A 25,629-nucleotide genomic window follows, 5' to 3' on the forward strand; every position below is an offset into this window, starting at 1 on the left:
AAAAACGAAGATAGCTCCCAGCAAAATTCGATCCAGACGCACTGTCTTGGACAAGCCCATACTCCTTCCACTAATTGGGATGTTCCAGTGCCGCAAAACGTGCCAATACATACAACATGGTAAAAAGTCATTTACCACAAAGGGGGTCACCCATACACTGAAGGACTTTTACAACTGCTCCTCAGACTTTGTCGTTTATGGACTTACCTGCCCTTGCGGCTTACTATACGTAGGCCACACTATACAAGCTCTCAGGACCAGGTTTGGGGAGCATAGGAGGTCAATCGAAAGTGACATTGACCCGTTAAAGGATGGCCCACAGTGTGCCTAAACACTTTACCCAAGCCCAACAACAATCCACGAAAGGGCTTCAAGTTTGGGTGATTGAACAAATCCCCAATTCTTTTCCAGCTGCAGAGCGATTCAAAAAACTCTGCGCTAGAGAAACTTACTGGATTTATCATTTAGATGTCCTTTCACCTGGTGGAATGAATGAAGGTATAGAAATTTCCACCATCGTATAAACCCACCTTTCATCTTTGTTAGTATACTTCCGCCTATCTTTGTTTCTTTTTTTTTTTAATTATATCTCTTATATATACATGTTTTTATGGTACTAATTTCCATATTAATACATTTGGTATGTGTGTGCGTTTGTATGCATTTTATATGCGTGTAAACGCATATACATATGCATTTTATTACCACATTTTATCCCAGCATATTGCGAGCTACTATATTATCCCACTTAATTATTTATATCATATATGTTTTGTATGTAGACCCATTCTGTCTTATGTATTTATCATTTTCAGCATGCGTACCGCCTGCCAATTTATGTACGTCTATGTTTAATAATGTTATCGTTTTATTTTTTATATCCCTACATATGTTATATAATTTTCATTGTATTTATGGATACTTCCCATGCGTGCGCATTGGTGCTCTGCGGGTTTAGCATTGGTGCTTTGTGGGTTTAGCTTGTCCTCCTCTTTCCATTTTTCATATCCAGCATATATAATAACAGTTTTTATTTTTCTGCTTTATATATATATATGTCCATTATTTTTTTTAGCTATATATATACATATTTTTCTCCCCTACCAATATTATATATACTCAGTCCGGACCAGCATACTATATCCATATTTTTTATTTGCATATTATAGTATTATAGTATTTACATCTTAATTTGGTTAGTTTACTAATTTCAATGTCACTTCCAACCTCCCCCTCATTGCCTCATCCAGCTCCGCCCTTGTGTCATTTTCTTTATTTAATCCCTCTCTATGGTATTAAGACTGTCTGCTGAGGTAGGAGCGCGACTTGCAGAGCATCCAAGTGCGCACGCTCATAAAATGCGTCCATTTTTGATGACATCATCCTCCTGCTGCCAGCCATCCACTGTTCCAAGCCTCGTTCTGAGGCCGCTCTTCCGGAGCCAGCGTTTACATCATTCGGAAGATCCCCGGTCATCATACACAGCACAGATCTTGTCACAGGATGTGGGAATGTCATCTCGACTTTCTGATACCATGCTTTTCATTTTTATACCACATGTGAGTTGATCTTACGTTGTCTATTAAATTGAATTTTAAAAAACGACTGCACCCAGAAGCGCCTCTCCACTTGTGCTTTTTTTTCAGGTCCGCTTTCAGATAAAAGTGGTCTCTGCGACGGATTTGCCGCAAGATCACTTTTATCGGGGGCGGGAGAGGGCCCCCTCCCGCCGCTCTCCGTTCGTCTCCGCCACTTAACGGAGCCGGTATACAAGAAAAAAAGAACCGCTGCTCCAGGTGTATGATGAGAGCCTGAAATGGAGTATCTCATAGAGTGCCAGCCCCGGCCCACCTCCTTGGGAAACTTGTAAGAGAAGAAAGAAATGGCTGCACATCCAGAGATCCCGATTGCCTTTTTTTGTTCACAGTGATAACACCAAAGACACCAACGTAGACGCGTTTCACACATACATCTTGTGTTTAATCATTACAATGACTGAAATAACTGATAGATCTTAAATAGACCACCCCAGTAGCTACAGGTGTTCCAGGGGCGGTGATGATCAGCAATAATAACGATTAGATAAGCATATGAAAGACCGCAACATACAGGGATATACAATGTAATACTGACATATAATCACACACATAGGTTTGACTTGATGGACTTGTGTTTTTTTTCGACCTTACCTACTATTTATATACTGCTGATGAGAAAAGGTATTTAGAAGTTTATATTTACTAAAATAATTGCATTACCATGTTCTGTGTACTGTGGGAGACCAGATATAGTGAATGTAGGTTATGGGTTTGGTAACTTCTTTATCCAGATGCTCCTTGGGGCTGAAGTTTTGTGATTGATCGGGCTGTGTATTAATGCTGACTATGACTGCCCCGGAACACCTGTAGCTACTGGGGCGGTCTATTTAAGATCTATCGGTTATTTGTCATTGTAATGATTAAGCACAAGATGTATGTGTGAAACGCGTCTACGTGACCTCATGTTGGTGTCTTTGGCGTTATCGCTGTAAATAATAAAAGGCAATCGGGATCTCTGAATGTGCAGCCATTTTTTCCTTCTCTTACTGGGGCTGTCTGTAGCGGCGGAGACGATTGCATCCTTCCCCTAACAGGCCTGGAGCCGAGTGAGGTAAAGCTGGCCCCGACTCGGCTCCATAACATTGGATGGTCTTGAAGGGGATTTTTTTTTTTTTGTTAAATAAATGTGTTTGTTTTATTTTTTTTTTTAATTGCATTTTAGTGTAAATGCGAGATCTGAGGTCTGTTTGTCACCAGATCTCACATTTAGGAGGGCCTGGCATTTTTTTTTTTTTTTTAAAAAGGACAGTGTAAAAAAAAAAAAAATTAATTAAAGCGCCCCGCTGAGCTCATGCGCAACTTAAAATTGGTGACCTGTAGACATTTAAATGTCACCTCTGGGGTTTTTTAGGGGTCAAAGTTTGTCATCATTCCACAATTTTGAAGTGTGACATGTTTGGTATCAATTTACTCGGTGTAACACTAAATTTCACAATATAAAAAAAAATAATTAAAAATTGTGCTAACTTAACTGTTTTATTTTTTAATTTAAAAAAGTGTATTTTATCCCCAAAAAATTGCGCTTGTTAGACCGCTGCACAAATACCGTGTGACAAAGTATTGCAACAACTGCCATTTTATTCTCTAGGGTATCTGAAAAAAAAAATACATATATATATATATATATATATATATATATATATATATATATATATATATATATATATATATATAATTGGGGGTTCTAAGTAATTTTCTAGCAAAAAAAAAAAAAAGATTTTAACTTGTAAACACTAAGTATGAAAAGTAGTTAAGGACTCTCGGGTGTAAGCCATCTGGTCCCAGTGATCTATTTATGTTACTGTTACCAAACCCATAACCTACATTCACTATATCTGGTCTCCCACAGTACACAGAATATGGTAATGCAATTATTTTAGTAAATATAAACTTCTAAATACCTTTTCTCATCAGCAGTATATAGATAGTAGGTGAGGTCGAAAAAAGACACAAGTCCATCAAGTCAAAGCTATGTGTGTCATTATATGTCAATATTACATTGTATATCCCTGTATGTTGCGGTCTTCCATATGCTTATCTAATCGTTATTTGAAACTATCGATGCCCCCCGCTGCGACCACTACTCTTACAGATAAGAACCCTCTACGTAGTTTAAGGTTAAACTTCTTTTCTTCTAATTTTAATGAGTGGCCACATGTCTTGTTAAACTCCCTTGTTAAGCAGCCTTGTAACTTCTATCAGTTCCTAGTAAAGATTGTAAGATTGTAGGAGGAGTTTTCATTCTCCCCTGATCCTTTGTCTGGACAGTGCTAATTGGCCCTGTGTTGATCACATGTGCCCTCCCAAGAAAAAATAACAATAAATCTCTAGCAGTACAAACTGAGCATGTGCAGTGCGCCCACTGGCTCTGTAAAGATCAGGTTATTTTTTGGAGACAGTGGAAGAAGAGGAGGATCAGAGAGACAAGATGAAACTGCCTTTATACACAATGCAAATGATTAACCCTTAGGTTCCACGGCAGGTGTAACAAACATTGTTTACTGCATTAATAAACTGATTTTACGGTTGTGGGTTTAGTAACACTTTAAGCTTCTCTAATCCTTTCTGGATAAAGCCTCTGTTAGTCACATAGTTAGATATTGTGGCATATAGCTAACAATGCTGTCATCGTCAAAAAACTGAGGAGAAGAAAGCATTTTGTAGAGCTGCCTTCTCCTCGTCATCTGTAACCACCTTCCCTTCCTCGTCTTTTATGGGGCCTATGTGTTCCATCCTCATTTTTTTACTATTAATATATTTAAACTTCTTGGGATTATTTTTACTTTCCTCCACTATGTGTCTCTCAATATCTTTTTAGCCGCCCTGATTGCGTACTTACACTCCATATTGCATTCCTTGTATTGTTTGAATGCTAACACTGACCCCTCCACTTTGTACTTTTTTTTTTTCTGGCCATTGTGAAAAAAGTAAAAGTCAACAGCTACAAATACTGTAGCTGCTGACTTTTACTTTCAAAAGGGTTTTATTATATTTTTCATATGACAACAAAGTAGAATAAAAATATATCAACCAAATAGTTGTACATACACTGTATGCTGTGAGACATTAGCAAATATATTCATAAAGCAGTAAAATGAATTCAGTGAACATGGTATAAACTGTGAAAACCTACCCTCAAGAGTAACCATATGCTCCTGTTATCGTGGATGATAGGCACAGCAGAGGAGGTCCAGGGGACCCCCCGGGCACCCCTTCTAGGGATCATGCTGTGCCCAGGGAGAACCCCTACAACCCCCCACATAGCCCCGCCTACTAGGCCCCAGAGGCTCTGGTCACCGGGTGAGAAATCTAGGGGCTCCGGTCCCAAGTCCTTGGAGCCGGGTATCCCCTACTCTATACTCTCAGAGGCATTTGGATAAAGTGTATCCTTGGTAGGAAGAGAAAGCGTACAGTGTATGGAGAAGGAAGGGAAGGATATAGATTAGAAGAGCAAGGAGAGAAGAAAGGGTAAAGAGGAAAGGATGATAAGCCAATCAACAATCCGGACCTACTGGGATAAGTCTCTTATGCTGTTATCCCGGGTATGAGGGATATACCCATATATTTGACCCAGGGCTCCCAGGTGGCTTTAAAATTTTTTGGTTTTGTCTAGGAGTATGCCTGTGAGTTTTTCCTGGGACATAATCCATGAAATTTTGCGTTTTGTGGACATCAGAGACACTCTGGATTGTTTCCACGCTTTAGCGATCGTTCGTTTCGCCCCCGGAAACATGAAATGGATTAGTTTGCATGTAGGTTTAGGTATCCTAGGCAAATTGGCATTTAGAAGAGCAATAGCCTGGATTTTAGGGATCTGATGGGTCGTGACCTTCTGAATTAAGGCAAACATCTTGTTCCAGAAGGACCTTAGTCTAGGGCATTCCCACCAAGTATGGGCCATAGTGCCCGTTAGCTGGCAACCTCTAAAACATTGAGGATTGGCCGTAGGGTACATGGTTGCCAACCTAGCTGGTGTAAGGTACCATCTGGTCATCACTTTCGAATTGGGTTCGATCAAAGATGTTCTGAATCCCCTTGAAAGATCTAGAGAAAGATGTTTGCCAAGTCTCCAAACTCCATCTTATTTGGAGATCCTCCTCCCAAGAATTCATATAAGGGGTTTTGTTGGGCATTTGGGCCAGTGACTGGTAAACTATGGAGATTCCATCCCTCTGTTTCATGGCTTGACCGCACCAAATCTCATATGAGGTGAACGCGGGAGGGGCTGGTTTAGATTTCCAGATCTTTTGGAGAAAGTGCTGGATTTGTCAAAATCTGAAATGTTCAGAGGTCGGGATTTCCAGCTGATCTGTACAGAATTTCATGGAAATGGGACCTGCCAAGGTAAAAAAATGTCCGATCCGGTACAACCCCTTATCCAACCACCATTTGAAGGATCTGATTTTTAAGCCTGGGATGAAGTTTGTCTTAGAGATATGTGAAAGGGGTTGACATTCTGAGATTGAGTGATTCGTTCTCATATTGTCCCACAGGGCAAAAGATTGGGATAGGATGGGCGAAAGGATCGGGGGTCTGTTTTTGGCGGGAATCCCTAAAAGGTAGTCAAGGGTATAAGAGGGGGCCGCCTGTCTCTCTATTTGAATCCAGTCAGGTTTTTCTGTTTTAGAATGCACTATAGAAAGCTGCGAGAGTCTTGTTGCTTGGTAGTACCAAAGCAGTCTCGGCAAACCCAGTCCCCCTTTAGCCCTAAGTCTATATAATGTAGTTTGCGGTAGTCTGTGGCCTGAAGCCCCCCAAATAAATTTGTTAATTTTTTTGTTGGAAAGATTTCAAGTGATCCTTACGGACACATATTGGGATGGCTCTGAAAAGATAAAGCAGTCTGGGCAGTAATGTCATCTTAATGGCGTGAATCCTGCCTAGCCAGGAAAGTTTACCTTTCGCCCAATTTTTTAAGTCAGATTCCAACTTCCGGTATGTGGAAATGAAGTTAGAGGAGTACAGGTTTTCAATTTTGGCTGTAAGGGTGATCCCTAGGTATTCTATAGAAGAGTTACTCCACTTGAAGGGAAAGGTGCTTTGTAAAGATTTAACTATGTCTGGATTCAGGGAAATGTTTAGAGCGTTTGTCTCCCGGGAATGAACCCCACCTGGTCCTTGTGGATGTATCTATTAATGAAGGAGGAAAGACGGTTGGCTAAGATTTTTGTTAAGCTCTTTAGATCATTATTAGGGATATGGGCCTATAGTTTTCGACCTCTTCTGGATTTTTGTTTGGTTTGGGGATTACTGCTATATAGGCAGTATTGAGTTGGGGGTCCATTGGGGAGCCTGAAGTTTTTGAGTTGTAGAATTTAGCCATGTATGGGGCTAGGATGTTTGCAAAAGTTTTACAAGGGGTTGATAAACCGTCTGGTCCTGGGGCCGATCCCTTCTTGAGGTTTTTAATGACATCTTTAATTTTATCTACTAAAATGGGGTCTTCTATTATGTTTTTGTGTTCTGCAGTAAGGGTCGGTATGGGTAAGTCCCGCATATAATCGGTGAACAAGGAGCCTTTGTTTGTGGGGGAGGGGGCGTATAGTGCTGAATAGAAGTCATGGAAGGCAGCTAATATTTTGTCTGGATTTGCTGAGGCAGCCTGTCCTGGTCTCCTAATCCTGGGCAGGGTGGGATCTTGGTGTAAGCTTTGCTGCCTGCATATGGCCTATTTTGTCCTTCTGAGTATAAAATTTAGCTTCGCTCCAGCGGATATATTTCTCCGCTTTGGCAGTTAAAGCCAGATTGAGTTCCAGTCTTGCTGCATCTAGTCTGTCAAGAAGGATGTTAGAGGGTTTTTTTTTTTTGTGTTTAGGTTTAAGGTCGGAGAAAGTGTTTTCTAGTTTGAGCACGTCCAACTGCCTTTCTTTTTTGATTCGGGTTGCTATCTGAATTAGAGTGCCCCTTATGGTAACTTTGTGGGCCGCCCAAAGCATTTCGAGGGATATGTCAGTCTGGTCATTTATTATGAAGTACTCTTTTAGGGCCTCTTCTGTCTCTAAGGTATGCACAGGATTACTGAGGAGTGATTTGTTGAGGCGCCAATGAGACATTGGAGTTCTGGTGATTGCGTTCTGTAGGGTGAGTAAGACCGATTGGTCCGACAATGCAGTATCAATGATGGAAGCTTTTTGTGCTGCCAGGATCATTACAGGGGAGATCATATGGTCGATTCTAGCATAGAGTTGGTGTGGATAAGAATAGTGGGTGTAGTCTCTTTTTGAGGGATTCAATTCCCTCCATATGTCAACAAGGCCCTGTGAATTGAAAAGTCTTGCTACACGTAGGCTTGTCTTGGTGGGACATGTTAATTGGGTTACTGGTGGTTTTGATTTATCTAGCCCTTGGTCAAAGGCTAGGTTTGAGTCACCCCCACAAATGATCAAACCCTCTAGAAGTGGGCTCAAGGTCCTAAATAGGTTCTGAAAAAATTGAGATTGGCCTTTATTTGGAGTGTAATAGGATGCAAGAGAATACAACCTGCCTTCCACTGTCCCCTTTACCAAAATATATTGGCCTTCTGGATCTTTATATTATGAGATAGGGGAGGAATTGCAGTGCTTAGAGAATAATATTGCAACTCCCTTGGTCTTGTTGGCTGCATTGGCTAAGTAGAAGGTCGGATAATGTGTGTGGAGAAATTTGGGGTTGTACCGGGTCGGGAAGTGAGTCTCCTGTAGCATAATGATATCTATTTTAGGGGAAGGGTAATTTTCAAAAGCTCTTCTTCTTTTGTTAGGGGAGTTTGGTCCTTGGACATTGTGAGAAGCGATTCTAATTAACGACCCAGTTGGTGAGGGATTAGCCATAGGAACAGAGGGATGGAGTGCTACCGTGTGTGTACTGTCACCTACTTTTTGCCAGCTTCTGCTTTTGGAGCCCTGGGAGCGTGTGGGAATGGGTCCTGTCAGTTTAGGCCTATATACATTCTTTTATGACATCTATGACAATGTCTTAAGACATTTTTATTTATTTTTTATTTTTTTTTACCAGTAATGGTGGCGATCTGCGATTTTTAGTGTTATTGCGACAGACAGATCGGACACTTTTGACAAATTTTTGGGACCATTGACATTTATACAGTGATCAGTGCTATAAATATTCACTGATTACTGTGTAAATGTCACTGGCAGGGAAGGGGTTAAATGTGTGTTCCCTCAGTGTGTTCTAACTGTGGGAGGATAGGACTGACTATGTGAGGAGTCATATCGTTGTTCCTTCTTTTTTTTTTTTTTGACCACTTCAGTTACCTTGATCCAGAGACATCTTTCAGATTGATGGTCATATTTGTCTCTTGCCGAGTCACATCATTGTGGCCATTCAGACTTTTCTCTTGATTTGTGCGTTAAGTATGTAAGATTACAGTTATACAAAAGTGTAACATAAAGAAAGATAAAAAAAAAAAAAAAAAAAGTCACACCCGCCGTATACGTCCCGACCAGCCGGCCACCCAATCTCTTACTGTTTACATACATGGCAGTGTTTTATTACTTTTTAAACTATTTAAACTAGTGAACCCCCCCCCCCACCCCCTCCCCCCAGTGACCTGCGCTAATTATTCCGATGCACACCTTATATCAAGCTATTATTTTTTCCCTTATTCTCTCTTAACTTCAGGTCTCTAGGCTATGGAACAGCATCTCTACCCTGGTGAAAAGACAATTACCCTCGGCACTAAGGTAACACTGGTTAGGAGCATGGCATTGCTTGGACCCATGGGTTCCATAGTTTCACGAACGTTTTATAATTACCAAGCCTTGTGTAGAATGTCCTTTCGCTCCTTATTGTGGAGTTAACCGTTCCGACCCAAACTTCCGGGGTTGGAGGTGTGCTTGATTGCCATGCTTGTGCAATTCATTTTCTAGCTTGAAACAAGCATCTTGCTATCGCTACGGCTGTGTTTCTATCCCTCAATCCACTACTGACGTAGCCCAGCACACAGATTTTAGGATCGGGCTCTAAGTCCACTCTAAACGTAGCATTTATTTTCTTTATAATCTCAGTCCAGTACCTTACTAGTTTTGGGCACCTCCAGACCATGTGAATTAGGTCGCCTGTTCCTCTGCATCTAGGGCACTCGTCGTTGATTCTACGGCCAAACATAAACAGCCTTTTTGGTGTGTAGTAAGATCTGTGTAACAACATCAAGTGGGAGGCTTTTTGTGAGGGAGAGACCGACACCTCTGATCCAAACTCAAGAATCCTCTCCCATTGCTCGTCCGTTATCTCCCCCACATCGGCCGCCCATCTGCCCCTTCCCCCTGATAGACCTGCCTTCGTATTTCCTCTCTTTGTTAGTTGGGAGTATATCTCTGAAATTAAGCCCTTGGTGGTCTCTGATTTAATTATTGTCTGTAGTAGTGGGGTCCTACACCATACTGGGGGTTGCCTACTAAACTGCTTACTAAGAGCGTGCCTGATCTGCAAGTAACTGTAGAATACCTGGTTTGGTATCCCGTACTCGTGTCTTAGGTCCTCAAAGGATTTCAGAGTGTCCCCTTCATATAGTTGTATCAACCGTCTTCTCCCACGACTTTCCCACGATCTGTTCCTATCTACTGTTGATAGTTCGTGCAATCGCTTATTATTCCACAGTGGCGTATGTTCTGATATTCCTTTATACCCCATTATTTTCTTAGCTGCCTGCCAGACCCTGGTGATCATTTTAAATGTCGGGATTTCTCCTTGTAGCGAGTCTGCCTCCAGTGCTCCCACTAATGAGCTGTGTGGATTCCCCTGTAGAATGATTTTGACGTTATTGTTTCCCCCTCTCTCAGTGGCGCATCCACCCAATTGTTGTAGCTGGGCTGCCAGGTAGTACATAAATGGTTGAGGAACCCCCAGTCCCCCCTCCGTGTCGGGGCGCTGCAGTTTTTGTAGGTTGATCCTAGCCTGCCCTTTTTTCCATATTAATTCCCTAAAAAGGGATTGGATCTTTTGAAACCACTTCCCTCCAATCCAAACTGGGGCGTTATGAAGTAGGTATAACAACTGCGGCATCCAGACCATTTTTATCAAATTGGCTCGGCCCTCCACAGACAAAGGGAGTCTGCTCCAAATATCGCATTTCCTCTTAAATTTTTGTAAGAGGGGGGTCAAGTTATCCTTGATAAACGTACCGGGGTCCTTGGACAGCACGACGCCAAGGTATTTCATTTTCTCTGTGATCTTCAAGTGAGGCAAACACATTGGAGTAGAGTTGGCCACTGAGTCTACCGGTAGAAGCGATGACTTCTCCCAGTTGATAACTAATCCCGAGAACTTTCCGAAATCCTCTACTAAATGCATCACTTTCTCCAACGAGGAGGTCGTGTCCCCCAGGAAAAATATGATATCATCTGCAAAAAGTGCTATTCTCTCTTCTCTCCCTTTTCTTTGAAATCCCTGTATTTCCGTAGATGATCTCACTGCTCCCGCCAATGGTTCCATGGCCAGAACAAACAACAAAGGAGATAAGGGACATCCCTGTCTTGTCCCTCTTTCGAGGGGAAAGCTTTCAGAGTATTCACCGTTTATCTTGAGCCTTGCCCTTGGATGGTTATACAAAATTTTTAACCAGCTAATAAATACGGGACCGAATCCAAACCTCTCTAGCACCCTCCAGAGGTATTCCCACTCTAGGCTATCAAAAGCCTTGGCAGCATCCAAGGACAATATGGCTCTGGATCCCACATTCTCTGTTGGTACCTGTAGGTTCAGGTAAGCTCTTCTGATATTTGTGCTAGTGGACCGACCGGGGATAAACCCCGATTGGTCCGGGTGCACCAGTTTGTCAATACATTTGTTTAGCCTGGATGCCAGCACCCTTGCAATGATCTTGACATCTGTGCACAACAGTGATATAGGTCTATATGAAGAAACTTCCGATTGATCTTTCCCCTCCTTTGGGATCACTACTATATCGGCCTCTGACATTGATAAGGGCAGCCTACCATCCCTGGTCGTCTGCTCTAGCACTTTTAGGAGCTCTGGGAGGAGAATCTCCCCGTATTTCCTATAAATCTCCAGTGGTAGCCCATCCGGGCCCGGAGATTTCTGACCTGACAACTCTGCGACTGCCTTTTGTAGCTCCTCCAGGGCCAGAGGGGAATCCACCTCGCTTCTATCCCTCTCCGAGAGTATGGGCAGGTCTACTCCTTCCAAGAACCTGTCCATCTCGCGTTGGTTCAGGCCCTGGCGGGACCTGTACAGGTCTCTATAAAATATGGAGAAAGTTTCTAAGACCTCGACCGGATCAGATGTAATATTTCCAGCCGATGTTTTAATTGAGGAGATGGTTGGTGAGAATAGATTAGACCTAGTTAGAAGGGCGAGCATCCGGCCTACTTTCTCTCCCTCCCCAAAATAATTTTGTTGCTGGAAAAGTCTCTAGTTCTCTACTCTTCTGTTGATTACCTCTTTATACTCTTGTTGTTTGTTGAGCCAAATCTCCTGTTTTTCTGGGGTTGGGTCTAACACATACTGCGCTTCTGCTTCCGTGGCTTCCCTACTGGCCCTCACCTCCCAGTCCCTTGATGTTTTTTTTGCCATGGCAACCTGCTGGTGTAGCAGTCCCCTAAGGTATGCTTTTAGGGTATCCCACACCACCCCTACTGGTGCTGTGCCTGAGTTAAACGTTACAAACTCTTTTAACTTAGAGGATATTTCTGTTGGACTACTGATCAGGTCCAGCCATAGTGGGTTTATTGTCCACCTCTTCTGACTGGTTCTAATGCTTAGGTTTAGAGTCAAAGTCAGGGGTGAGTGGTCCGATATTCCCCTCCGTCTATACTCTGTTTCCTATTAATCGCAGGGCTTCACTATTACCCACTGCCATGTCTATGCGCGAAAGAGTAGAGTATGACCCTGAGTGGCAGGAGTACTGCCGAATATTTGGATTATAAGATCTCCACAGATCGCGCCATCCAATCTCTTCAAGCAGTTGGGCTAATCGCCCCTCTGGTACTCTTTCCGCGCGGGGCACGGGCGGAAATCGATCCATGCTGCTATCTAGAACTGCATTAAAATCGCCCACCGCTATTATAGGAATACCCACCATACCATCCACAAACTCCAACAGATCCAGCATGATCTCTGTTTTAAACGGGGGAGGGATATAAACATTTGCTATCACCAGAGGTTTTTTTTCCACAACACAACTCAGAAAGACATACCTTCCCAACGTGTCTATCCTAGCTTCCCTGCAGGAAAATAAGGTACCTCTCCTCACCAAGATACTCACCCCTCTTGAGTAAGAGGTATGAACCGAGTGGTACTGTTCTTGGAATTTGTTACTCCGAACATATAATTTAGTCTCGTTAGTGAGGTGGGTTTCCTGCAGGCAAGCCAGTTCAATACCATAATTTTCCATCACCGAGAATACAGCTGCCCTCTTAGCAGGGTCACTCATACCCCTAATGTTCCACGAGCCTATTTTTAAGGTTTTAAATGGCATTTACAAAAAAAAGAAAAAAGAAAAAGAAAAAAAATAACTGACCCCTCAAAAGGTAAAAGCAATTCATTTGTGCGATTGTGTCTACAGGACTTGCCGTAGTCTCTGTGGTTATATTAAAAATGAAAAAAGAGAAAAATAAGGTGAGGGGGCGAGGGCCCCCGCGTCCAGGGACCACTCCGCCCCCTCCTCTGGTGTTATTTAATTGTGAACGTAAACAACATGTGCAAATGTGCTTTATTTTTGTAGGCCCTTTCCCCCTGAGTACGTGTGCTTTTCGTTCACCACAGTATCTGACCACATAGTTTATTGTGAACCCCCCTCCCCTCCCTCTATTTAACCTACCCCCCTCCCCCCCCCCCAACTTTTACCTGACCCATCCCCCCTTTCCCCACCCCTTTTCGTGTCTCCCCCTCCTGCCTAGCTAGGCCAGCCCTAGGGGCTATGCATGTGACCTTTTTACTCCCTTCCAACCGTTCAAAGAAAAACTCCTCACTCATATACTGACCAAGTGCTTTGTGACACACTTCCAAGCTCCTCCCCCCCTCTCCCCCTCCCCCAGCCCTATTCCAAAACACCAAATCGGTACTTAAAGTGTATAAACCTAGTAAAACCACATCCTTCATCCGTGCTTCCATCCATCACACCCCCCCCCCTGCCCCCCCCTCCCCGTGCCATCCGCTATATGATGAAAAAAAAAAAAAAAAAAAAAAAGGAAACCAAAATAGAATAAAGCATAGTGATTTAACCAGCCTTATAGAACCCCTAGCTCTGCAGAGTCATTTTGTTATCTTCGAGCCATTTTGTTGCCCCTGTCATTGTGTCGAAGAAATGAGTGGCCCCTAGGGCAGTAATGCGCAGGCGTGCCGGATACAACAGGGCATATTCTACTTTATAGTCCCGTAGTTTATGCTTAATGTCCCTAAATTCGGCCCTTCGTTTCTGCAGGTCTGGGGAGTAGTCGGGGAAAAATAAAATTTTTGCCCCGTTATGTAAAATATCCCCTTTCTCTCTAGCCCTGCTCATCAATGTAACCTTGTCCCTGTAGTTGAGGAATTTCATAATTATTGGTCTGGGATATCCTCCTGAAGGCGGGGGCCTAGTTGGCACTCTGTGGGCTCTTTCAATAGAAAAAAGGTGAGAAAAGGTTTCCGTCCCGAATGTTCCCCTAAGCCACTTCTCCATGAACTCTTCGGGGTGGGGACCCTCACACCGCTCCGGTAGGCCTACCACCCGCACGTTGTTCCTGCGAGACCTATTTTCCATTTCCTCCATCTTAACTTTATGCAGGTCAACCTGCGTTTTCATTGCTTTAAGCTCTTGCTTCAGTGGGGCCAGATCGTCCTCAACCTGACTCATCCTCTCCTCTAGTATGGTTGTTCTAGCAACAGTCCTTTGTAATTCTTGGCTTACTGTAATTAGCTCTTCCTTTAACCCCTTCAGCTGGTCGCACAGTTCACTTAGGGAGGCTTTACAGGAATTAACAGCGCATAGGACATCTTTCAATGTAGGCTCCGCTGTTGGAGATGTATTTTGCTCGGCGACAATGCTAGTTGCCATTCCTGAGGGTTCGCCCGCAGAGCCTTTACTGCTCGCGGTTTTTGTTGTGTGTGTTGCCGTCGGCCCTTTTCCTAGACTCTTCCTGTCCCCAGAGCCCCCCACATGAGATTTCTCCTGCTGTTGGAGGGTGCTTTTGGATGGTGATGAGGTGGAGGGGTGCGCAAATTTTTCCAACTTGGCCGCTGCTGCTGCCTGGTTCCCCTTTTCTTTTGATGTACGAGTGGTTTGAGAGCTAGTATTCTCCTGCTGCTGCGGCTCCTCTCCCTTTTTTCTAGTCATGGCTTATTATATAATCCAAAGGAGAACAATTTATGGGGTTTTAACGGCTCGTCAAGTTAGCCTTTCCCTTCCTTTTCTCAGGTCAAAATAATAAAACAGTCCCAGTTATGTTTTTCTGATGTTTGGTTACAAGCAGGACTAGCACCCAGCCTAGTGTGACGGACAATTCCGTATTATCAAGCTGTTGTTTTCTCTGCCATAAATAAATGTTTACATTAATTGTACATACCAGCTCCAGCCAGCAGGGTGTTCCTCTCCCCCACAGGGATAAGCCATTTTATGATCGCAGGATAAGCTGCCTGAACCTCAAACCCCTCTACTTCAGGCAACAATTCAGCCCCCAGTGAGAGAGAGAGAAGAGAAACATAAACAGTCCGCCTCCTATGTAATGCTCAATACCTTGGTACTGCCGGGGTACCTGGGCAGTGCAGGGACGTTCCCCACTGGTCGCTTCTTCCGCTGTCAGTGAACGCCGTCGGAGCCGCCAGCGTCGGAGCCGTCGCCCCGGCAACCCTCTCTGACACGACCGGCGTCTCACGCTCTCCTCGCCGCTCCTCGCCGCTCCAGGGGGGGGTCGTCGGCGCCGCAGGCCGCTGACGGCGCTCCGGCGGCACACGCAGACACAGGCAGTATGGAAGTATTGAAGGGAGCTAGGCAGCCAAACAAGCCCAAGGCTCTGCAGCGGATGAGAGTGCTTCCAGCTGGGCTTGATCCGCCAAGCTGGTGCGGATGGTCACGGAGGCATCAGGCCAGAGGGAGACCGCTAACACCGCCTCTCACTCTAGCATCCGGTCACACCCCTCTCCAAGAATCGAGCATGTTGTTCCTTCTTAGTAGGAACAAACGATATGTCTCCTCTGCCCTGACAGAGGAGAAACACACAAATCCCTGTGCTGGCGCTCGTGCATGCAATCGTGCGTGGCCACACGCATCGGGTCCCCCGCTGTGCAGTGAGCGCGCGCCCCCTGGCGGCAACTTAGGGGAATGACATACCCATACGGGATTTCACCCAGAAGAGCCATTCTGACACAGTTTATCTGCGTGAGACGGTCAGGAACTGATTAATATCCTGCAACATTGAGCGCAGTTTAGTAAAGTTTGTGCTTTTGAAATTTAGTGTTCTAGTACACCCCTCGTGCCTCCCTTGTGTGTTGGGTCACCAATGGTAAATCCAATGGTAAATCCTGATATCACAGGGTTCTAATATGTTATGCTAGGGGTTCCATTAGTAGATTGAAAATTAGTGGGGATACAGGGCATCCTTGTCTTCTACCATTAGATAGCAGAAATGGATAAGATAACATATCTAAGACATTCAGTTGCGTTTTATGGAGTTGTATATATGGCAAGGATTGCATTTAAATTTTTCCCCTGGAATCTAAATGTGTGAAGGATGCTGTGACAGTAAGCCCAGTGGATTCAAACACCTACTCCTGCATCTAGGGAGAAAGGAAGGGAAGGTGCTCTAGTAGACTCCACATGTTGAATAATGTTGATAATCCATCTGCTGGCATCATATATTTGGCGACCTTTTGTAAAACCTTATTGGTCACAATGGATTAAAGTGGGCAATATATCAGTCAATTGGTTAGCTATTAGTTTAGTGTAAGGATTTTTTATTTTTTTATTTTAACAAGTTTACTACTGCTTTAAGATCTTGATATTATGAAATAATGCCTGGTTGTTACACATATGACATGCCTGCATTTTAAGGTCTCTTATTTTTTTATTTTTTTTTGTAGGCTACTTTAAAGGGCGCTAAAGTCAGCGGTGGCCTTTCTAACCTTTCCTTCTCATTTCGGGGGATGGATGCCATTCGAGAAGCAATGCACGGGGTGTTTCTTTTCCATGCTATAAAGGTATGAAATTGACTGGTATTGTCAAGTGCCTCTGTGGTAATGTTTTTCTTTATTTTTAGGAGTTCAAATGTATGCAGATAGATCTGAAAATTGAGTATTTTACTGAAATTCTGCATGTGTCAAAATGAATGTTCTGCTAATAGATCATTTGCCAGGTCAAAAGTCTGTATGTAAGAAATGCACAGTTTGAGTGGCTTATTAAACAGGAAGTAAACCTCCCTCTATTGTTTGTTCCTATAGGTAAGTCTATAATAAGGCTTACCTATAGGTACTGTAAATATCTCCTAAACTTGCACAGTTTAGGAAATATTTACTCTATGCTGTGCCAATTACATAATAGGCACATATGCTCTGAAGGAAGGGCCACAGGTGCTGTTTCTTCAGAACCCTGTGCTGTGACCAGCAGCTCCCACGCACATGCGCAGGAGTGACGTCATGCGGCTCCGGCCAATCACAGAGCCAGTGACCGCGGACCCGGAAGGAAGACTGGCAAAGATGTAGCAGGGGCGACGAGGGCTTCATTTGCGGGCAAATGTCACATAATGTGCTAGTATGCGACACATACTAGCACATTGTGCCTTTACTTTACAGGTAAAAAAATAAACAGCAGAGTTTACTTCTTCTTTAAATAGCCAACAATGCCACAGACTGTGCATTCTGAATATTTTACAAAAATGGTTCTCTAGCACTTCCTGGTCAGATGTGATTGATGTCATTAGATTATTTTTCCAATTAATTTGTCGATAAAGCAATGGAACATTGGTAGTATTTGCCAAACTTCACTGATTTAAACTAACACAGAAAATATATTCACACATTTTATTTAAAAAAAAGGTCTGCCCACCTCTGCAAAAATTAAAAGCAAGTAGCTACACATACCACAGCTGCTGACTTTTAATAATAGGACACTTATCTGTCCTGGAGTCCAGCGATGTTGGCACTGCAGCTGATGTTTCCATCAGCTGCCGGGTGCTGCCAGTGCCAGTAAGGGAACCTGGCAGTGCAGCACTACAGCTTCACGCCGGGTCCCTACAGCGCATGCGCGGGGCACCGCTGCGCTCTCCTACTGGGAAGGGGGAAGGAGCCCTGCCGCTGATGTAATTTGCCGCATTCCAGACTCCCGGAAGTGGGAACAGGATACCAAAAGACAGGTATCCACTCCCCTCCGAAAAGTGGCAAAAGTGGCACCAGAGCGGGGGGGGACAAATGAGCGGAAGTTCCACTTTTGGGTGGAACTCTGCTTTACATAGCAATGTAGACTTGGGAAAAATCACACATCAGTTCTCCTTTAGAAAAATAAAATAGTGACAGCAAATATTAATAAAAAAAAAAAAGTTTGAGTATAGATCAGTGAAATGTTTTCACTTGCTATTAATGTCTCACCGCCTCTATGGGAAGTCTATTCCAAGCGTCAACTACTCTTCTGATAAAATAATACTTTCTAATATTCGTTTTGAACATGGGCTGACTGACAACTCATGGGGCCCCCAGGCAATGGAAGGTCATGGGGCCCCCTGTGCCCCTGCCCATGTGTCCCCACCCACACCCAAGCCACACCCACACAAAGCCCCACCTACACATAACATGAATTTGTCACATAATTTTTCCACAAAATAAATGTATATTATTACAAATAAAGACAAATCAACTTACATTAAAGAGAGTGCAACAATGGTACATTTCCAAAATTATGGTTTTAATAAATTAACACAATATAACAGTGTTAAGTTGAACCTTGAAATAAAGGACATCAACGCCAATAGAGCTGCATTAGTCTCATGTATGTTTACTTCAGAATATACACTGTACATACAGTGGATCACATCTCTTCATCAATAGTGATCCAGATTATAAAGCAGTTCAGACCTTTTATAGAAACTCGTAGCATTACATTCTATGCCGGGCAAAAGCCCAAAGTTACACGTCACAAGTACGCATTTCACCAAGTATGTCAACACAGCTTTTGGACAGTTTTTGGGTTATCGTGACCTGGATATTTTTAATTAAGGAATTATTTTGACAGAAAGGGAAGAATAATTATTTTGGAAAGGTTAATTTGACTTTTACACAGGGACTTTCTATGTCAACATCTTCCCATATCACATCCTTTCCGAGAATTGTGTCGGGTCATTGGCAGAACATTTAATTGTCAGCTGGTCAGCCACTTGTGTTGCAATACCAAAAGAATTCAGAAACATCTTAGAGAAAAACAAGAATAATAAGAAATATCAAAAATAGAAATTCATGTTGAAGAGGAACTCTGGATACATAGAAAGATATGGTTCATATATTTCATATCTTCACAACAGGTGCAACAAATGTCTTCTTAGCTGAAGAGTTTATTATGAATAAAAAATAAATAAAAGCATGTTACAAAAGCTGTAAAAAGCGAAATTCAGGTGACATTTCTGCAAGTGTCAATGATTTTATCTTTGTCATTCTTTGTTTAGTGTGACTTGCTTTTCTTCTGCAATGCGCATCAATGCCTGTAGGTTTTGTTGTGACAGTGATAATCTTGTTCTTGACTGTAAGATTTTAAACTTAGAAAAGCATCTTTCACATGTACACTGTGTAGTGCTCAGTGTAATTATATATGTATATGCCAAGAAGAGATTACTAAAGGTCACTGAACACGGTTGATACTGATAGAGTAGTTTGAAAGCACAAGACACACAGTTCATGCAAGTCCTTCTTTACAGCAGCTACTGTATAGAAGTGGATGGATCAGCGCTAGAGCTGGTGTGTTGCTCTTCCAAATCTGAATTCAATTCCTCTCCATCATTGCTGTCATTCAACAGACCTTTACAGATTTTTTTGTAGCTGGAGGCAAAAGAGATTAGTTCTTCACGTAAATAACTGGGTCTGATTCTGGTATTGCTTCTGATATAACATTCAACTGAATTTGGTCTGAAGAGGCTTGCATTTCTTCAAACCTAAAAAATAAAAAATCTCAATAAGTGCGCTTACAGCCTGTATACAAAGACTAATGACATTAATCGAATAAAAAATGGATTAATTGAACGTGCATGAATAAAAGTGCAATAAAATAAATGACATGAGAAGAGTGTGCACTTGTGTGCAAAAACACACATATCCACAATTGAAATATAACACATACTGAATGAGTGATCACTTCAAACTATCACTAAACAGAGTGAAATTCATCAGTGGTGAAAATACGTAAAAGTAGTGATTTTAGTCCATAAACTGAAGAGCAAAAAAGTTCCATGAGTGTGTATCAATTTCATAAAAGTAGGGAAACACATCCACATTCCATCCCGCCGTACCCCATATAGGTGAAGGGAGAAGAGAGGAGTATAAAGATGTGACTCTCTATTGAGAGTTGCTGTTCTGAACCAAAACCCTTTCGTTATGTCCTGATCAGGACATAACAAAAGGGTTTTGTTCAGAACAGCAACAAAAAGGTGGACGATTTGGAGAACGCCGGGCTGGAGGAGTTGGACGCATCAGCTGTGTTGGACGCCACCACTTCACGGTCCCCGCAGAGGGCAAAATCTGCTTGCTTGTCAGACCTTGCTAATAGGAAGGTCCACCATTCAGGGTAAGGGTCCACCTTCAGCATTTCTTTGGATTTATTTCAACAGCGAGTCACATTTTTATACTCCTCTCTTCTCCCTTCACCTATATGGGGTACGGCGGGATGGAATGTGAATGTTTCCCTACTTTTATGAAGTTGACACACACTCATGGAACTTTTTTGCTCTTCAGTTTATGGACTAAAATCGCTACTTTTACATATTTTCACCACTGATGAATTTCACTCTGTTTAGTGATAGTTTGAAGTGATCACTCATTCAGTATGTGTTATATTTCAATTGTGGATATGTGTGTTTTTGCACACAAGTGCACACTCTTCTCATGTCATTTATTTTATTGCACTTTTATTCATGCACGTTCAATTAATCCATTTTTTATTCGATTAATGCCACTAGTCTTTGTATACAGGCTGTAAGCGCACTTATTTAGATTTTTTAAGTTTACTTTACACATATATTGGTGTTTTTATGTGCAGCTATAGTTTTGTGTTCTTTTTTTTTTTTTTTTTTTTTTTTTTTTTATGTTTAAGTTTTCTAGCGCATTTTTTCCCCATTTTTATTTCTTCAAACCTATTTGGATCCAAGCAAGACATTTACTTATAAAGTAATCCATGAGTGGAAAATCTTGACTCTACACTCTCTGTAACAGTGTCAAGGATAACATTGTAACAAGAAATTTCAAAATGTTTATTATCAGTAACTTCTGCAATTCTTGTGGATCTTCATTTAGAAAATCTCATTTTCAAACAAATGTTTGCACTTGCCAATTTTTCATTTATAAAACCGATAAATCCAGTTGCTGACTGCAAAGCCTCTGCATATCTTATTCAAATGCTTTACAGCATCATCCACCATTCTCCATGCCTGGATAAAATCAAGGCCTGTTGATTGCAGATAATTTTATAAACAGGGGTAGTGATGTTAAAAATGCAAGCACAAGGCGGCTTCCGTCAATGGTGGATGCACAAAAAGTGAGCTCTGGTCCAGCTCTGCTCTTAACGGCTCCTCCTCTGCACCACTGGCCTCCTTGAGCTCCAGGGGTAAGAGACCCAACCCCACACAAAGCTTGTGAACCTCATGGTAAAAATTCAGGTATCAAAAACCTGTTCCTCGCTTTCACTCTGAGCTGTGGCCTACCTCCAGCATGGACCGCTACCTGACTAAGCCGGCATCCCCGGCCTTGATTTCGCAGGTGGCCCCAACAAACTGGATCGCGCTGACGTGGCAGAGGAAACCCATTCACAGGTCCTCCCTTCCTCACAGCTTTCTGCTATACAAACTTTATTAACTCCTGAGCTGCTAGATGAAAAGCTCCAAACCCTACTACACCAACTAACCCACAATATAACTCAGGAAGTGGAGAAAATATCCCAGCAACTGCATGGAGAAATTGACCAGCTGTGGGCCCGTACTGCTATGCTAGAGACAAAGTTTGAGGACATGATTCAATATGTTCATGCCCTAGAGGAGGAGAACTCTTCCCTTAAACATATGTCCCAACTTCAATTACACCAAGAAGATCTTGAAAACAGGGAAAGGCGTCAAAACCTATGCATACGAGGTGTCTCTGAAAATGTGAGTGACAATCACATTCAACCTTACCTTCTGGGTGTATTCTTTGCTCTTGCCCCTGTTATAGCCAACATAGATTTGCACCTAGATAGGGCTCATAGGTCCCCTGCTGCTAAAACCCCTGTTGGACCTAGACCAAGGGACATTGTGGTACGTTTCCACTACTACGACAGCAAAAAAGCCCTCACTCTGACTACTCACAATCACTTGCATATTGAATATAAAAATAAAAAAAGAAAGGGGGGTTCGGACTTTAAATTTAGGTGTGTACACATGGCTAGAAGATACATGCAACAATGAATAAAATAAAATTGTCAATCACATATTACAGACCATATATAGAAACAAACATTGGTAGCAACCATCCAACCACTGTGTGGTATGGAACAAATCCTGGATATAGTAAAAACACTTCAATCTAAATGGTAGATAGAAAACTCAAGATAATGTGGATACTACCACTCTTCAGGGGCGGTGCACGCAAATCTATAAAACACAAAACACGAGTAGACCAGTATGATCTAATGTTGTACCCCTCAACGGGGAGGATACAGTGGGGCAAAAAAGTATTTAGTCAGCCACCAATTGTGGAAGTTCTCCCACTTAAAAAGATGAGAGAGGCTTGTAATTGTCATCATAGTTGAGGTATATCTATGAGAGACAAAATGTGGAAACAAATCCAGACAATCACATTGTTTGATTTTTGAAAGAATTTATTTGCAGGTTATGGTGGAAAATAAGTATTTGGTCACCTACAAACAAGTAAGATTTCTGGCTCTCACAGACCTGTATCATCTTTAAGAGGCTCCTCTGTCCTCCACTCATTACCTGTATTAATGGCACCTGTTTGAACTTATCAGTATAAAAGACACCTGTCCACAACCTCAAACAGTCACACTCCAAACTTCACTATGGAGAAGACCAAAGAGCTGTCGAAGGACACCAGAAACAAAATTGTAGACCTGCACCAGGCTGGGGCAACTGAATCTGCAATAGGCAAGCAGCTTGGTGTGAAGAAATCAACTGTGGGAGCAATAATTAGAAAATAGAAGACATACAAGACCACTGATCATCTCCCTCGATCTGGGGCTCCACGCAAGATCTCACCCCGTGGGGTTAAAATGATCACAAGAACAGTGAGCAAAAATCCCAGAACCACACGGGGGGACCTAGTGAATGACCTGCAGAGAGCAGGGACCAACGTAACAAAGGCTACCATCAGTAACACACTACGCCGCCAGGGACTCAGATCCTGCAGTGCCAGACATGTCCCCCTGCTTAAGCCAGTACATGTCCAGGCCCGTCTGAGGTTTGCTAGAGAGCATTTGGATGATCCAGAAGAGGATTGGGAGAATGTCATTTGGTCAGATGAAACCAAAGTAGAATGGTTTGGTAGAAACACAACTTGTCGTGTTTGGAGGAGAGAGAATGCTGAGTTGCAACCAAAGAAAACCATACCTACTGTGAAGCATGGGGGTGGGAACAGGACGACTGATCCGTGTACATGAAAGAATGAATGGGGCCATGTATTGTGAGATTTTGAGTGCAAACCTCCTCCCATCAGCAAGGGCATTGAAAATGAAACGTGGCTGGGTCTTTCAGCATGACAATGATACCAAACACACCACCCGGGCAATGAAGGAGTGGCTTCGTAAGAAGCATTTCAAGGTCCTGGAGTGGCCTAGCCAGTCTCCAGATCTCAACCCCATAGAAAACGTTTGGAGGGAGTTGAAAGTCCGTGTTACCCAGCGACAGCCCCAAAACATCACTGCTCTAGAGGAGATCTGCATGGAGGAATGGGCCAACATACCAGCAACAGTGTGTGACAATCTTGTGAAGACTTACAGAAAAGGTTTGACCTCTGTCATTGCCAACAAAGGATATATAACAAAGTATTGAGATGAACTTTTGATATTGACAAAATACTTGTTTTCCACCATACTTTGCAAATAAATTCTTTCCAAATCAGACATTGTGATTGTCTGGATTTGTTTCCACATTTTGTCTCTCATAGTTGAGGTATACCTATGATGACAATTACAGGCCTCTCATCTTTTTAAGTGGGAGAACTTGCACAATTGGTGGCTGCCTAAATACTTTTTTGCCCCACTGTATGTACAAAAAGAAAGGGAGAAAATTACTCAGCCCTATTAGTACTTACACCGTAATAAGTCTGGAAAATGGGTGACTAGGTGTCCGAGGCTGTCCAAATTGTCTGTACCGAGAGCTGTGGAAGGGACCCGCAGAAGAGCTACCGGGTGCATAAACATGATCCCCAAGAAAACTAAGGACAAAGATCCAGATAGTGGTTTGAGTGGGCTTCATATCTAAATATATGTATTGGGTATACATATATATATTGGGTATACTGTAAATACTCTAGATTGTGGAAAGTTGCTAGAGCCCAACATAAAAATGCAGGTGAACAAGTGAGTGGAAAGGAAAATAGTGTGTGAGGAGGAAGGAGCAGATCAGAGATAAAAAAAGAAGAAAATAAAACCATGAAATGGGTATACAGGTACGCTCACTTGTTCACCTGCACCTTGGTGTTGAGCTCTAGAAACTTCCTACAAGGCTGGGCACTGACAGTCTGCATATGATGGTCACTGGTGAGGCTGCTGGTCACTGGCAGGCTGCATATGATGGGCACTGGTTAGGCTGCTGGGCACTGGTGAGGCTGCTGGGCACAGGCAGGCTGCATATGACGGGCACTGGTAAGGCTTCTGGGCACAGGCAGGCTGAATATGATGGGCACTGGTGAGGCTGCTGGTCACTGGCAGGCTGCATATGACGGGTACTGGTTAGGCTGCTGGGCACTGGCAGGCTGCATATGACGGGCAACCCTCACTTCCAGCTCAGCAGTTCTCTCACCTAACTCCCTGATCTCACAAGTCAGCTTGTCTGTGATGTGGTCAGAAGTCTGCTTAAGGGCTTTCTGCAGCATTTGTTCAAACTGGTTGAACATGCCTGCGTGGACCACTGTCTGGGTCTGGGTCATCGTTACCGACCTAGGATAACGGAGTATGCTGTGAGGACTTGGCAGAGCACGACATGCTAGTTTGGGAGGCAGAAGCCTGCGCCATCTTGGGAGGTCTGGGAGGACTGGCCATGGAGCCCTTAATGTTTCTGGAGCGTACCACCACTTTGGAGCCTCCAAAAACCATGGTTGTTCAAGCGACAATCTGCCCGCGATTAGGGCTGGGGAAAAAATCAATTTTTTTTTTTATCTTGAATCGAGTTGAGAGGTCAAATCGATTCAGATTTTCAGCAAATCAATTTTTTAGATTTGTTTTTTTCACCAGGACCGGCGCTGACACCGCGCCGGTCCTGAGGAGCTGCGGGCAGGAGTTTTTAGGCGAGGCCGCGGGTTCAGCCTAGTCCGCGAGGCCGGAAGCCGCGGATTAGGTCGAAGCCGCAGCCTCACATAAAAACTCCTGCCCACAGCTCCTCAGGACCGGCGCAGTGTTCATAAAAAAAAAAAAACTCGATTCAAATCGTGAAACGAGTTTTTTTTTTAATTGCAAATTTTTTTTTTGGGAGAAAATCGCACAGCTCTACCCGCGATTAGAGAAGGCGGCGGGTGTAGTTCAGGGAGTCGATGCGTGGCTGTGAGTTCGGTGAGGTTCTCCTTGGAGCAGAGCTCTAAGTGGGCATGTCCATCTCGCAGGCACCTCCCCCTTTTCCTATTTCATATAATCCCCCGTTCACCAGAATTCTCCTCAATTCTTATTGGCTAATGCTGAGAATAAAACAAGAAGAGTAGCAATTTGCTT

General features: G+C 43.1%; 1 protein-coding gene across 4 annotated transcripts in view; it reads left to right on the plus strand.

Annotated features, from left to right (window-relative positions):
- The window catches only part of MTR (5-methyltetrahydrofolate-homocysteine methyltransferase), a 1,497,716-nt gene that overhangs the window by 669,591 nt on the left and 802,496 nt on the right, over nt 1–25,629 (plus strand). For all 4 annotated transcript variants that reach the window (XM_073627630.1, XM_073627629.1, XM_073627631.1 and 1 more), the window contains one exon: nt 16,611–16,727. In XM_073627630.1, the coding sequence (XP_073483731.1) occupies nt 16,611–16,727 (117 nt within the window). The remainder of the gene's footprint in view (nt 1–16,610; nt 16,728–25,629) is intronic.

This window comes from Aquarana catesbeiana, linkage group LG04 (assembly GCF_042186555.1).
Source record: "Aquarana catesbeiana isolate 2022-GZ linkage group LG04, ASM4218655v1, whole genome shotgun sequence".
Classification (NCBI taxonomy): domain Eukaryota; kingdom Metazoa; phylum Chordata; class Amphibia; order Anura; family Ranidae; genus Aquarana; species Aquarana catesbeiana.